The 16,324-nt window shown below is 34.0% G+C and overlaps 1 protein-coding gene across 2 annotated transcripts in view; it reads right to left on the reverse strand.

Moving 5' to 3' along the window:
* The window catches only part of LOC125059655 (rho GTPase-activating protein conundrum), a 69,513-nt gene that overhangs the window by 2,267 nt on the left and 50,922 nt on the right, over positions 1–16,324 (reverse strand). For both annotated transcript variants that reach the window (XM_047664171.1, XM_047664172.1), the window contains 6 exons: positions 7,847–7,971; positions 7,260–7,426; positions 6,803–6,908; positions 6,181–6,283; positions 5,535–5,694; positions 4,852–5,018 (listed from right to left, as the gene is read on the reverse strand). In XM_047664171.1, coding sequence (XP_047520127.1) covers positions 4,852–5,018; positions 5,535–5,694; positions 6,181–6,283; positions 6,803–6,908; positions 7,260–7,426; positions 7,847–7,971 — 828 coding nt within the window. The remainder of the gene's footprint in view (positions 1–4,851; positions 5,019–5,534; positions 5,695–6,180; positions 6,284–6,802; positions 6,909–7,259; positions 7,427–7,846; positions 7,972–16,324) is intronic.

Below are 16,324 nucleotides of genomic sequence, written 5' to 3' on the forward strand. Positions count from 1 at the left end.
TATAATTATTTATTAAAAAAAACTATGGATGAATTATAAGAATTATCATTTGCATAGATTCAGTGAAATAGTGTCGAGTTTTTGTTCAATCTGGTGACGCGTTGTGCGTTTGTACTCCGCTATTGGACTGGAATATATACTATTATTTCGGCTAAATACTCGACTGCTCGCTCGGCTCAGTGTTACAGAGCGCTGCATAAATATCGTTGTATAGTTTCTGACGTGGTTCCAATCCAGGCATCCCACTTGTTTTTTTATTTTTTTTTATTTTATTAAAAGTTGCTATGGCGCCTTCAAATTGTTGTGCTAGCTGTCATATTGAGCTACCAAAAAAGGATTTTTTATGCTGTCATATCTGCAAGTTAAAATACGACCTAGAATGTGCTAATGTCTCCCGCAAGCGCTTTGTTGAGATGGTCGCAAGACAAAAGGCGTCATTTAGATGTCCCGAATGCTCTAGGAAACCGGCTAATGTTAGCACTGCAAGGACGTCATTGCTGACTTGTGAAAATTCTGATGGAAGCCCACATAGTAGGAGCTCACAAGAAGCAAGTCCGGAGAGTGAACCTCCGTGCTCTAAAGTAACGCAGCGAATAAAACATGGACCCCCTTCGCAACTTCCAGAACTAGAACCATATGTCACTGAAGATAAATTGCGAGATATCTTACAACAGGAGTTATCTTCAGTCCTCACTGTGACAATAAAGCGATTAGTGACATCGGAACTTAATAATCTCACTGAAAGGGTTGCTGGGTTCCAGGACACAATCTGCTTCCTGAGTCAACAATTTGAGGATATAAAGTCTTCTCTTGAGGAGAAGGACATCGCAATAGTGAATCTAAAAAAAGATAATGAGAGGTTAAAGTCTAATGTGGCTGACCTAACGAACCGGCTAACTTCTGTTGAACTACATGCCCGGGAGAATAATATATTGATTAATGGGATCCCTGAGAATAGGTCAGAAAATTTATTTGAAACTGTCCTTCGTATAGCCAAGACTGTGGACTGTCCCCTCACTCAAGTTGATATTCAGCACGTAACAAGGGTTGCTAAAATAACTAATAGCAGTGATAGGCCTCGGTCCGTGGTAGCCAAGTTATGTAGCCCGCGTACACGTGACTTTGTTCTGGCTGCTGTGAGCAAATTTAATAGGAAGAATCCACAAGATAAATTGAACTCTCATCATCTTGGTATCGGAGGAACTAAGAAACCTATTTATGTATCTGAACATCTAACATCAGTTAACAATGCTCTTTACGCGGCCACACGCTTGAAAGCAAAAGAGAAGCAGTATAAATTTGTATGGGTTCGCAACGGACGCGTTTTTACAAGAAAGAACGAAAACTGCCAAGCCTTGCTTATTAAGAATAACGAAACCTTAAATCTTTTAACATAGTATAGTACCTATATTAGATTATAAGCTTTTTGTTGTATCTTTAGCCTAGTAACGCACTGATTTTTTTTTTATGATGCTTGAAATTTATTATCAAAACGTACAAGGGTTGAGAACTAAAACGGCAAGCTTTCTCAAGTATTTGTCAACTTCTAATTATAAGATCATCGCTCTTACTGAAACTTGGCTGAAATCTGGTATTTCTAACATGGAATTATTTGACAATAGATACACTGTTTATCGTAGAGATCGTTCAAGTTCTACCAATACCAAATCGGATGGTGGAGGTGTCATATTGGGAGTCTCCAAAGAAATTTCTTCTTTCAGAGTTGAGGCATGGGAATCGGATGTGGAGGACTTATGGGTCACCTTACAAATAAATATTAATAAAATAATAAAGAAACTTTCGATATGTGTAGTATACCTGCCTCCCCCTGTAAAGATTGGGACTTTGACACATTTTTTAGACAGCGTTGACAGAGCTTTAAACTTAAGCGATGACGTCATTATTCTAGGTGACTTCAATCTAGGGTTCATTAATTGGAGATCGCTAAATAATGAAGTTTTTATGACACCTTATAATTATAACAATACACTTGGCTTTGCCTTTATTGATTTTATGTCTATGAATAGCCTAAAGCAATTTAATAGTATAGGTAATAGCGATGATCGTTTCTTAGATTTAGTATTAAGTAATATGTCTAGTATTAATGTATCAGCCCCCTCCGACTCGTTAAGTAAAATATACGCGAATCATCCTAGTTTATTGTTAAGTATTGAATATTCTAAAATATCTTTTTTGCGAACGAGAGGTAACACTAAACTAAATTTTTATAAAGCTGACTATGTGTCTATAATAGGGGATCTGAAAACCATTGATTGGAATGATAGCCTACGCGCTCATGATGATGTTAATGATATGGTATCTGAGTTCTACAAAATTCTTAACACCACTATAAGCAAATTTGTTCCTAAAACGACCATCAAGAAATCTAAGTATCCGGTGTGGTTCAGTTCTTCCTTAATAAAATTGCTTGCTGAAAAAGAAAAAACACGTAAGAGGTATCGAATATACAAGAATCCTCGAGACGAAATAGAGTATCGCATTATTAGAAAACGTTGTCACAAACTTTATGATGATTGCTACACTAAATATAAGCGAAATATTGAGGCAAGTATTCCTAATAATCCTAAATGTTTTTGGAGTTTTATTAAAAATAGGAAAGGTGGTCACTCATCGCTTCCCTCTTGCATGAAAATGGACAATGTTACAGCCCAGTCATCACCTGATATTGCTAATCTTTTTGCATATCAATTTTCATCTATATATACATGTGATGAATCACTTGTTGGCAGTTCCACTCCAGACGAAATTGGCAATGTTGATGGCCTAATGTCTCTTAGCTTCAGAGAAGATGAAATATCTAAGAAAATAAAAGGTCTTGATGCTAACAAAGGACCTGGACCAGACTCGATTCCTCCTATCTTTGTAAAACGATGCAGATTTGTGTTATCTTTGCCCCTAACTATTATTTATAATAGATCTCTTAAAGATGGTGTTTTTCCTGAAGTATGGAAAAGGTCTCGTGTTGTACCTGTGTATAAAAAGGGAGATATCACCGACGTAAAAAATTACCGTCCTATTTGTATTTTATCTTGTTTTTCCAAGCTCTTTGAGTCTGTCCTGTATCCCGTAATCTCAAAATGTTTAGACGGCTGTATCATTGATGAGCAACATGGTTTTAGAAAAGGCCGTTCAATTCAAACGAACCTCATGTCTTTTGTGACTGAAACATGTCAGGAATTAGATCGTGGGCGCCAGATTGATGCTATATATACTGACTTTAGCAATGCCTTTGACAAAGTCAGTCACGCGTTACTGATTCAGAAGCTTCGTGGTTATGGAATGGGAGAGAATTTGCTGAACTGGTTTAAGTCCTATCTTCGTAACAGGCCTCAGTCAGTAGTTGTTGGAGGCGCTGAGTCTACTCCCTATATTGCGCGATCTGGTGTTCCGCAAGGATCCCATTTGGGACCGTTGCTATTCTTACTATTTGTAAACGACGTTAGGAATCATATAAAGCACTGTAAAGCGTCTCTCTTCGCTGATGATTTAAAAATTTATAAAGTTATTAACACTGTCTGTGATGCTGCTCTAGTTCAAAGTGATCTTAATGGTATACAACATTGGTGCGTTTTAAATGGTATGATCCTCAATATAAATAAGTGCTTTCATATTAAATACACAAGAAAAAAAAAACCACTTGTTACTGTGTATAAGCTTGACAGCGCGCCATTGCAGGAGGTTCAGGAGATTCGTGACTTGGGTGTTATTATTGACAAAAAATTAACGTTTACATCACAAGTCAATAAAGTAGTCACCACATCCACACGAATGCTTGGATTTCTTAAACGGAATGCGGATTGTTTTGGTTGTACGACTAAAACAATTTTGTACAACGCTCTGGTGCGCAGTCATGTAGAATTTGGCAGCATTATATGGAATCCACCATATGCGATCCATTCGCAACGCGTGGAAAGCATCCAAAGATCTTTTACGCGGCACCTAGCTTTCATAAGCAGAGGATTTTCACATAGGCACCCGTACCATCAGCGACTCAAAAAATTTAATATGATATCTCTGTACAATCGAAGAACTTTAGCCGGTGTTACCTTCTTGCATAAATTACTCAATAACTATATACAGAGCAGTGACCTCTTACAGGAAATCAAATTTGTCGTCCCTCACTCATTCCCTAGGTTTAAAATCAATAATATCTTTCAAATTCCTTTTGCCAAAACCAACCTAGGAGTTCAGGCACCTCTCGTTCGAATTCTTCGCGATTTCAACAAATTGAACACAGCGTGTCCAGAGCTGGATATATTCGGTAGTGGGCTGATCGGTTTTAGAGAAAGCATTTGCAAGTGCCTTTCTCAAACCTAATTTCGCTGTTTTGATGATGATTTTTCTTTTTTTTTCTGCTCTAAGTGCCAACAAATTTCTGTAATTTTTTTTTATTTTATTGTTTGCTTTTACTATCGTATATGTTTTAATTGTAATTTTTATTTCTATTTAATTTTTTTTGTGTGAAACTTATGCTTACATTAATTGTCACACATTTTAGATGCGAGATTTTTTGTAAAATAATTAGTAATTTTAGTACTGTGTGTGATGTTATAAGCTTAAACTAAATAAATAAAAAAAAAAATAAATAAGAAAAAAATTAAATCGAATTCACTATATGGGTATGTAATCAACGTATATTTCTAGAATCCGAACTATTTGACGAACATATTACGATTGATTCAGATATATCAGTATTTTTCGCAATTTGTGAAACTTTGTGCTATTATTTAAAATTCGCGTCTTTTTTTAATATATGTTTTAACTGGCAATATCGATTTCGGCAACGATTCCCAGTGAAGATTTAGTATGGGTAACTTCTTTATTACAAACCTTATGCTTATTCCCAGGCACCCGAAGCAGTCCCTCATCCCTGGTCCTATCTCGTAGCGCTTCAATGAGAGTCCTAATTATGGCTGGAACGGAGCTCCAAGTTTCTTCCCAAATGATCATATCCTTGCGAAGAAGAGTTTCTAGGGCCACTCCGAATACGGCGCCTTCTGAAAATATACACAGAGATAAAAAGAGATTTTTTTAAAGAAACTTTGCCCAGCCGCATAATTTTTTTAAATTAAATCGGTTTTTTTACTGAAGTACTCTTTGGTTTCTTTCTGTCAAATTGTTTTTCCGCTGTGACAAAAAGAGACAAAGCATAAACTGGTACAGATTTTAAGAATAAGAAGCCCATTTATTCAAACTAGGCCGAAATGTTTCTTCCCGAAACGCCTTTATAGCAATTAATCTTTAAGTTTAAATTGGTTATCAAAAAAATGTTAGTTTTCAGTACTACAAACATTTGCAAGTACTAGATTTGTTTGTAAACTTCTTTGGCAAAGAACTATCGATTTAAGGACTTAGGGGGACCCTAAATCTCTCGATTCTAAATCATAGACTCACTACCATTTTTCAAATCCAAAGTTACATCCAATTTATTATTAAGATAAATTATACTTGGCGATAATGACTCGAACCTAACATACAACCGCTTTATAATCCTATAAGTAACAGATATATACCTTCTTTCCTCTTCTTCTTCGGCGGTTTTCGCTTGTGGAATTGGAGCGAGAACTTGTCGAATAACGCAGTCAATTCGAGCCAGAGTAGAGGCTGGAGTTTCTTGAACTGTGACTCTCCTAGACTCTCGATGTCCACTGTGCTATCGTGTTCGGGCCATTCCTGTAATTTGCATTCTTATTTATAAAAACATGTAAATTTAGTTAACTTAACAGGTTTAAAAGCTCTAAATATTACTGTCATACAGAAAAACAAGGGGAAAGAATAAGTCAAATTAATCAAGATCTTTTTTTTTTCGCTCGTGGCGCAGGCCTTTCGACCATACCGCCTAGTATTTCGTAGATTTTTTCGTTTGTTAATTCAAGTCAAGTTAAAAAAAAAACTTCACATTGTAAATACCAATTCACGGCAACAGATGGCGTTATTAACCACGGACTTTCCGTGAAAAAAAATCAGGTAAATTGTACCATTTTAAGTGATACTTTATACAGATAAAGGGGTTATTTTAAATGAGTCTAGTTTAATAACAGCTCTTATTCAAAATCTGCTCGAATTGTATAATGTATTATATATTACTTTTATGTATATTACTTTTTCTATTGATTTAGATTTTTATATTGACGATAGATGTTATTTATCAAAGCTTACTTCGTCGTGTTCGAGCATCTGTCGGTCGAGGTTGAACTTGTGTTCGAAGCTGAGAGGCTGCGAGGATGCTGCGCTCTTCGTGCGAGATACTGGCGCGTGCTTCCTGAAATTATTATTTACATAACATTACTAAAGATATAAATCAATTTTAAAAGCATTTATCTATCATATTACTTTAATTCAACATAATACTGAGCCGATTCTGTTATAAAAACTATGGAAATTTGTATGTTGAACTAGATCAAGTATATATAGGATATATTATAAATTAAACACTCCATTAATTATTATTTTTTTCTTTTAATTGAATCACTACCGATCACTTCTTTCACTTCGCTGATTTTAGATAAACTTATCACTTCAAAGTTAAAAGATGTATGCCCGTGCGTAATGTGCCATAACTTGTTGATCCATTCTATTCCCTACTCCGATTTGACCATCCCACTTGGGCGGATGTCACTTCGTAAACAACCGAACGAGTCAAATGAGCAACTATGGTATATGCGCGCTTATGGCAAGATTCTTAAGAAAATGTTTTATATGAATTTTGAAATTTATTAACAAAACCATAGTTGAAAGATAAAATTTTGTATTTTATCTTGGGCCTAGTAAATCTACTTACATAAAAACATCGTTTTCTTTGAGTATGGAGCCATTAATCCGCTCCTTGCCAATCCTTGGGCCTTGTACGGTCCCATAGCGTTGGTAGCCAAGGAGCTCTATGCCTTCTGTAATTGAACACATTATGATTAACGAAACTGTACCAACATGTAGTACAAAACAATGACATTAAAGGAATTATATTATAATATAGGTTAATATCTAAATAGGTTTACTTAACTTACGTTACTTAACCTAAGAATCTAACCCTAGACTTCTAGTCTAGCACATTTCAATGTTTAACTGTATATTATCCGTTACGTGCATAGAAATCTGAATGGTCTTATCGTTGAATTTTATAAGTAATATAGTGTGCGGCCATTCGTAACATATACCTTCACTATCTGTTTGTATTTGATCGTCATTTGGAAGTTTGGAAGTAATAAAATTATGGCTATGTGTCAACCAGGTAGACTGACCAGTATTAGAAGCGATATCAGCCCAATGCAGCTCGTTGGGCTTGAACAGCTCGTGCACGGGCCGAGGTGGGGAGTTCGGTCCGGGAGGGGAGAGGCGCGCGCGTCGCCCGCTCGGCGCTGACGGTGTTCGCGCGATCGGTGCGTGCGTGCCCGCTGGGTAACTATCACTGTGGTAAAAAAGTTATGACTTAGTACTACGGGATTGTGTTATGCTATTAGTATATTAGTAATACACGCATTTATTCATAACAGAAACAGTCCTTTTACAGTGTTTTAACTAAATGACTTATCTCTTTTTGAAGCGAAGAAACAATTTCACAGAATGACGAAACAAAAACAGTGTTACCTTGGTATTTATAGAAGAATCAAAGAGTTATAGCATTTTCGACGTTTTGAAAGAGCCCTGGCGTTAGTAAATCTACAATATTAAATTGTTTAAAGTCAGGTTTACAGACAAATAAGCCGCTTTACTTAATAAATTACTTTTTCATTACTAATGTATTATTTTAAATCTAAGAAAAACTTCTTCGCAAAGTTCTTCAATTATAATTATAAGAAGTAAAATGATATAAGAGGAATTTACTTACACAAAGTCAGGCGGTGTGGCAGCATCAGCCCATTCAGTTGGGGGACTGCCTGATCCGCCGCTCGGCAACGAGTCCAGAGAATCCGGGGTCGCACTGCGCGACCGAGGCTCGCTGCCACTTGAATTCTGTAACGAAATTTCAGTACTCTTGTAAATCTATCATTGATTACATAGGACAAGACAATACATATACGATAGCTGGGTAAGTGAGAGAACTAAAATGACTTTTTACTATACACACATGTTATGTATAACACTTTCCATTTTTATAGCAATACTAGCTGTTCCCTGCCACGAATGAATGGTTGAGAGAAACAAAACAAAGAAAACATTTCATATAAGTTTAATTTTGCAATACTTGTGGAAAAAAATATAGAAAAAATAAAAAACATGATAAAATATAGATAAAAACAATCCTTGATGCAGAACTTTTTGAGTTTTTGAAGCGTACACAAACCAACATAACATCTTTTTATATATAGATGAAACATTAGTTCTGAAACAGCTAACAAAAGTTAAAATCACTGAATACGAGTAATTGTTGGAAACGAGCGATTATCACACGTGAGAATACTTCACAATACCTTCACTTTGCTACCGAAATGTATGTTGCATGTAATTACATACTACATTACATTTTGTATTTTTCATCTTTTTATGACACTATCGGGTCAATATATTCTTGAAGCCTTGTTGTATGTACAAAGAAATATAAACAATTATAAAACAATTGGTTACTTTCACCAGTATAATACTCGAAACAGAACGAATCTAAGCGTACGACCAACCAGGCTCCAGAAGATAAAACACTCCTTATGTGGTAATTGTATTCGTTTTTACAATTATCACGGAACATATTCAAAACTCTCGTTAAACGTAAATTAATCAATAAAGCTTTTATAATTTGACGATTATTTAAATGGTCCTAATCCTTGGGATTGATTTGCTCCAGTTCAAAAAAATTATATGACTCAAAACTTAGCTATTAAAAAGAGTGGCGGAAATTTTCTTGCCAGTTCTTCTTGTCCGCTCTACGTCCTTGACTGGTATTAAATGTAAATTTAGAATCAATTTAACATATTTTCTATTGACCTTCATATGTACTTGGTTACCTATATGCATAAAGTTAGTTTGAGTTTGAGGTAACAGCGTTTAGGTAATTCATAATCCCGTATAGTAGGTGTATCAAATCGGAAAACCGAAATACGTAAGGCTGAATTCGATCTGAATGTTCTGCAATTAAATAATCATAGTGCTTCAAAAACTAATTGGATACCATTCTTAAAATACTAATATATTATCTATTTCATTTTGTAAATATAAATGTTCACACGAATTTACATTTCTTTTTTTTAAGTCAGGTTCGCCAACTTGTACCAGCAATAAAGATAATCGTCGTGTCGTCGTGAGAGCGATTAAATAACAATTAAATGAATAAATTTTGCGTTATTTGTTGAATTTAGGCAATTATGTTTTCCTTTCATTATCGGCCGTTAACCCGCATACTAGGTGTATCCTGTTTCGGTACGTTAAACACAAATCTCATGTAAGAAAAAATTACGTTGCTTTAATTTTCATTTGGTTAGTTTTGGAGCAAACGGGCAGGAGGCTCATCTGATGTTAAGAGATACCGCCATAGACACACACGTTGAGAGGGCTCGCAAGTGCGTTGCCGGCCTTTTAATACAATAAATAGTAATCTAATATGTTTCGTGTGCTTAATAAAAATATTAAACCAAGGACATTGATACTTTATAATGATATTCTAATAGCTAATATAGATTGTAGTTATTATTTAACATCTTCGAGCGATCTTCCAGCCTAATAAAGTCCAGACGAACTACATTAATGAAAAAAAGTTCGCTTAGTAGACATGCAAATTCTAATCATGCAATCGCACATGTAAGAATTACGTCCAGCAAAAAGCAACTAAACATCCGGTCACGGCGGATATGTCGAAAAACCAGTGTCCACAGATTAGGAGACACGCCGGCTGCAATACAACCTTGTCAATACGACCTTGATCATACGAGTTTTGATTAAAATAATCTATATTTTAATAGATTTATGTACTATTAATAGCACTTCAGTTTTTGTTTCATTCAATATGTTTATGAACAAATTGTGGTAACTGGTAAGGGAAAAACCAGGGTTAGTTAGTCTGAACAATTCTCATCCCTGAGGTCGTGCAGATTTTTCTTTCGTAATCAAAGTTTAAAATATTAATGTACCTAAGCCACTTATGAAATTATAAATTTTTTTTTTTTTTAAATTTCTTTATTTTACAAAAAAAAAATAATACAATCATAACAAGTTACATTAGCAAACCGCTATGGTTTATATTCATGTAACCATAACAATCTTGTTTAGGAGCGCGACAAATGCATATAAAAGTAGTTTTTTAGTTTGCTGTTTATATTGGTTGGCGTTAGGCAATCTAATATGTGATTTGGTAGACCATTTATTAGCCGCGGTAGCAAATACCTCAACGTTCTTTCGCCGTACAGAGCCGGACTTGCGTTACCGCTCGGGTCTGTACGTCATGCTCTACTCGTTTTTTTAAGTCATCTCGAAAAAAGTGCTCGACTAGAAGACATTTATTGACTTTTTCTGATACGGGCAATATTTTACAGTGTTTGAAAACTCCTTTTTCTTCATTTTTATATGAGTCGAGCACATTTCTCGAGACAACGTGTTTGAGGATTCGCATTTGGAGGTTATGTATTCGGCTGAGATACGTTGGATAAGTTCTCCCGTAGCTACTTAGACCGTAATTGATGACTGATTCGCAAAGCGCGTTGTAAAGTGAAAGTTTGGTTTTAAATGGGATACGCTTTTTGAGTATTGTTATTTGTGCCAAAAACTGTCGAAGTTTATCGCAGACGTACCTATTCTATGTGTTGATTCCAATGCATATTTTTATCTATAATTAATCCGAGATATTTTTGTTTATCGACTATTTGTATAGAAGGGCACTTGCACATTGTTGTTTTGTGAAGACAAGCGTGATCGTGAGCCACCAATGCTATACCAGTAGCTTCTTTTATGGAATTGGATTGTATGATAAGTAGTTTTGTCTTTTCAATATTAAGTACTAGTTTAGCATCATGGCACCACTTTAGTATGTTGTTAAAATCTGATTGTAACCTTTCAATAGCTATATGAGGGTCCCTATCTCCAACTAACAAACACGTATCATCTGCGAACTGGTAGCAAGTGGAGTGTTCTACTTGATTATGCATTTGGTTACTACATAAGTACGATTTTTTAAATAATTTGAACACCAAGTGCCTAGTGGCCCCTGAATTCCTACATGATTAAGTCTATTCTCAAGTTGTTTATGATCCAAAGTGTCAAAAGCGCGGGAAAAATCTATGAACAAAGCAAGAGTATATTTTTTAAGGTCAAGGTTATTATTTACTTCGTCCGTGAAACGCGATAGCAGCCCCGAGGTATTTTTGCCTGCTTGAAACCCGAATTGGTTCTTGTATATTATGTCATGTCTGTTAAAAAAAGATTTAATTTGTTCCCCAATATATTTCTCTACTATCATGTTTATAGAAGAAAGTATCGTTATAGGACGGTAGTTGGCATAATCATCTTTCTTTCCTTTTTTAAAGACAGGTCTTACACACCCTTGTTTTAAGTCGTTAGGATAAAGCCCGTATTTAAAACTTAGGTTAATTAAATTTTTTATTGCAGGAGAAACTTCGTTTTTTATTAACTTTAGGTCAGATACTTTTATGCTATCAAGGCCCGGATATAAATATAAATAGTTGGCATAAATAGCCTACTTACTTTAAAAAAAAAACTCTAACCTACCTAGGTTTCCTAATTCGAGTCTATGGTTGATTTTTTAATATATCGAAATATAATATAACTCGATCGATTTATCTTATTTTCTGAAAGTCTAAAAGTGTGCAACCCAAGTGTGCTCCAAGAACTGGGTTTCTTTGTACCTATGGGATATGTGCGAATGCGAAGCCCAAGGTTATTTGCGATACCATGGGCCAGAACCAGTCTGTTGGACAGATCCTCGTTATCAAAGACGTTGCGCCTACTAAATGCTGTCTCCGACTCTATCGACATATTTATATGTTCGCAGAGTAAATTCACAGTAGCGATATTGTGTATATTATGTGTTTAATATTTACTTTTTTACATTTTATTTTTTCTCGACATTATCGTATTGGCATAGTCTGTAAGGATAATGTGTGTATTACATTTTGTATTATAAATGAAATATACAATTTATCGTACACGCGTGGCAATTAAAATATTAAGCCAAGTAAAACCTCGTGTTTCATTAAATCAAAGTACAATCATTCCTTTTTGTATTCAAAGGGTGAATGACTGTTCTGGGAAGAGGATACGTAAATAACGTCATGTTTTTAACTGGAACTAACGTACTGCAGTTGAATTATAATGTTATTGTTGCGTGTGCAAGAACAACTTTGTGATACTCGATGATTTTCTAAGTTAAGCGTCCCTTAATCAATTTTAAGTATTTTTCTTGTGAAACAGCGAGAGATATTTAAGACTTAAAAAAGGTATTGAACTTTTGGTTACATGCTAAATAATGACGCATTTCCGCTTTATGCTATTATTAAAAATATTTCCCTTAGTAGCTTAGTGGTTAATTGGCGTAAAATAAGAAGCTCTTTGGTTCGGTTACCCTGTAAATAGTTAATGATTTGCGAGTCACTCTAGATAAAAAAACTGAGCGTGTTACTCGTATAAAATTTAAGACTGAGTTTAGACAAATAACTTTTCATGTCGGCTTTTGTGCGTTGGCTATCAAATTAGTAAACTAATCAATTTAAACCTTTTCGGGTATGAGTTATTTGACCTACATTTAATTGCCCATGCCGAAGGTTTAATGAATCGAGGTTAAATAAAATTAATATGTCCCCTACTACAGCGCAAGGTAATTTAATTAATAACAGTATAACATGAAAAATCACCGGTCAAATTTGAAAACTATGGTTTATTAGTTTTTATGTTTAAAACGGATCATCATATTTCTTAGTGCTAACATACATAACATTAGTTTTAACTATTTTTTTATTCTCTGTTGAATAGAAATGTTTCAAGAAAAAAAAATTAAGACTTCAATAGCGAGAAATCATTTATTTATCTAGTATGTGTGTTACTTTTTTTATAACTGATATTTCCCCCGGAATCGAATCCAGGTTCCAGTCCATAGCAGATTTAATAAGTGCGTGATCAACCGAGACACTGCTATAGTATAATTTATATGCATATTGCTCGCGTGCAGTTGAAACGAAACAAAACCTTCGAGAAATGAAAACATTATTTCCTTCGTATATAATTAAAGTAATTCACTAGTTTTCACACTACATTAACATGATTGTGTATTTTAACTATTGCTTATAAATATTCACTGAACAAGATTGTTTTATTATTACTGTGTAATGGAATTTTCAAAGCGCAAAATTTTCTAATATTTTTGTGTTATGACAATTTATATCACACTTAAATTTTCAAATTATTGGCCATTTAGAGATATATTTAGCCCATTGCTTTTTAGAAGCATTCTAGTTTATTACAGCATTAAATAAATCCTATTACGAAAACTATCCAATATAATATATATATATATATATAAGTATACTTTCCATAGAAATGTTAATAAAAACAACATCGTAATTATTAAAAAATAACAAGTACCTACAGTACCCGCAATTACCTTTGATTAATCTACTATCTTTTAAAGGATTTCCAATAAGTTATCACAAAGAGCTATTTCTAATTCTTGTTATCAGCGCATAATTCTTTACCACTTTTGTTTATCTTAATGGGTTAAGATTTACGTACAAGTCTCTAATTGGAATGTCCTACTTTCGAAGAAGATAATCCCAGCATACCAGAATTTAAAAAAAAGGATTGCTATACATTCCTGTATGAGTGCGACTGACAAAGAAAGGATAAAAAAATTAACAAAATGCCTTAACATATTTATGCCTTAAACGCGTAGTTTACCAGTGTTTCTAAAACATATGTATTTACCGTTATGAAGATATGAAGGAACAGAAGTAGGTATAAAAAAGCATATACGAGGAGAATCAGCCAAACATTGCAAAATATTAATGGCTTAGCTAACTTAAGAAATTGATATAATAACTGATGCAATGATATTGCATTAACTACTGATAATGAAACACTAAATGTAGCTATATTGTAAAGTGTAGAAGATTAAGAAAATTAAAGGAAAAATTGTTAACGCCATACCATTATATCAAGATACGACCGCACCAACGCCAATCCCCTACAATTCCCCATCTTCTCGCAAACCTTATGTCTCATTGTATCACAAATCATTGTCACAACACACATCCACTCCACACAACAAACACTGGTAATATTGCGTTGAAATTCGCCGGACGCCAGGCAATTTTCAACGTCCGTTAACACAATAATTTTTACGTAATTAAAAGGGATATTTGGACGACCGTCCTCGGCTGACATAGACAACAAATTGGTTCTAATGGCACTCTAATGAGTCCATTACCACCTGGAAAGATATCTGGTGCCTGACAGAATTAAAGGAATCGATTATAAAAAGTTTTATGAGGCAATTAATCGATCCAGTTGTAATCAATTTGATTTGATTGAACTACTATAGTATAGTAAAACACTGTTGTGTTCTTCAGTATTTAGTTTGCACTTTGGTAGTTGTGTATCAGCCGACGGGAGCACAAAAAGTGTTGTCTTGCATTCAACTTTTTACGTTATAAGGTACAATAAAAAGGCATCTCGCAAAGTGCTGACTTGCAAAATCGCATATTTTCACCGATTAACCCAGTGTAAAGACGATTTGGCGCAATATAACATTAAAATGAGCGATTCACGTGAAGCATCATGAAATACTTAGCGTAATGACACTTACATTTGTGGAGTATGTCAGTATAATGCTTTTATTTTAGTTCACTTGAAATTCGGTCAAATATTTTTATGATCTAAGAACGCTTGACACGGCATATTTATAAAATTTAAAGTCATGCATTTGCTATTATAACTTAGTGGTTAGTATGTTTGACTAAACCCTATGGCAGGAAGTTGGGTAAATGGTAGTTTCAAATTTCAATAGTGATTACTCCACGGGTCTGAATCGGTCTGGAGAACATATCTACCTAAACTTATTTGATTTTTTTACTTCAAAAGATTATTTAATTTGTTTTTGACCTCCCAGGATTATTAAAAAAAATTTTTTCCTCCCAAGATTATTTATTTTTTTTTTACCTCTAAAGATTATTTATTTTATTTTTTAACCTCTCAAGATTTATTTAATTTTTTTTTGACCTCCCAAGATTATTATTATTTTTTAAATTACTTCACAATTACCGCAATAAACAATAAAACGTAAATACTAGAAAGTGATTCGTAACTATTTCACCTCGCTTTTGAAAGTCACAGGTGTAAAATTGAGTGTCAACAGTTTATATAATAGTTTATTTAAGGCACCGAGGCGTCTAGTCGGAAAAGGTTAAATTAACAAAGAAATTGTCGGCTACCTTGCTACTTTGACTTTTAAGTTATATATACATATATTACTTTTAGCTTATCAACTTTTTACTTAATAAATTAAGAGTAAATTCAAACTGAAATTATAATTTTGATATGTGGAAAAACCGGGTCAAACGTCAAAATAATATTTTTTTTCTAACAACCAAATTTAAATTTGTTTTAAAAAGTTTGGTTCCTGTTGAATATTGCAAATAATATTATAATAATATTTGTGTGTTGGAAATAAATTTGTTTATATAGGTAACAATGTTATGTAACTTTATAAAAAAAAATACATGCTCCTAAATTTACATTCACTGCCAGTTCTCAAATAATGGGCGTAGAACGGGCGAGAGAAAATGGCAATATTTTTTATAGGCATCAAGCATTACTGGACAGTTTTCTACACCACGTATCATATACAACGTAACATTTTAATTAAAATGTATTGAAAGAAAGTTTTAACTTCTCAGTCCACAAATCCACAACAGAGGTCACTACTGCGCATTTAAGGTATCAGATAAGAGTGAAATGAGGTTTTGTTTCACGTAGACTAAAAAATTAAGATCGTGTCAACTTTTAATTCAACTTTCTCATTTAAGAACGCGATTATGAGAACGCGATATTTATGCTAGAAATTTTATAATGTATAAATATTTAAAGAATTTAATATTTTAATTGGAATCTAAATAAAATAAGTATTCTTTACAATTTTCAGACTCGTATTCTTTGAAAAACCTAAGAAATATATAATTAAAAAAGGGGACCAACTTTCCACTGGTCAATAAATTCTGAGTATTTCAGAATGAAGTTAGTTTTCTATATATTTCACTTTATATTACATCCAAATAGCAGTGTTGGCCTAGTGGCTTCAGCGTGCGACTCTCATACCTGAGGTCGTAGGTTCGATCCCCAGCTGTGCATCAATGGACTTTCTTTCTATGTGCGCATT

This window comes from Pieris napi, chromosome 20 (assembly GCF_905475465.1).
Source record: "Pieris napi chromosome 20, ilPieNapi1.2, whole genome shotgun sequence".
Lineage (NCBI taxonomy): Eukaryota > Metazoa > Arthropoda > Insecta > Lepidoptera > Pieridae > Pieris > Pieris napi.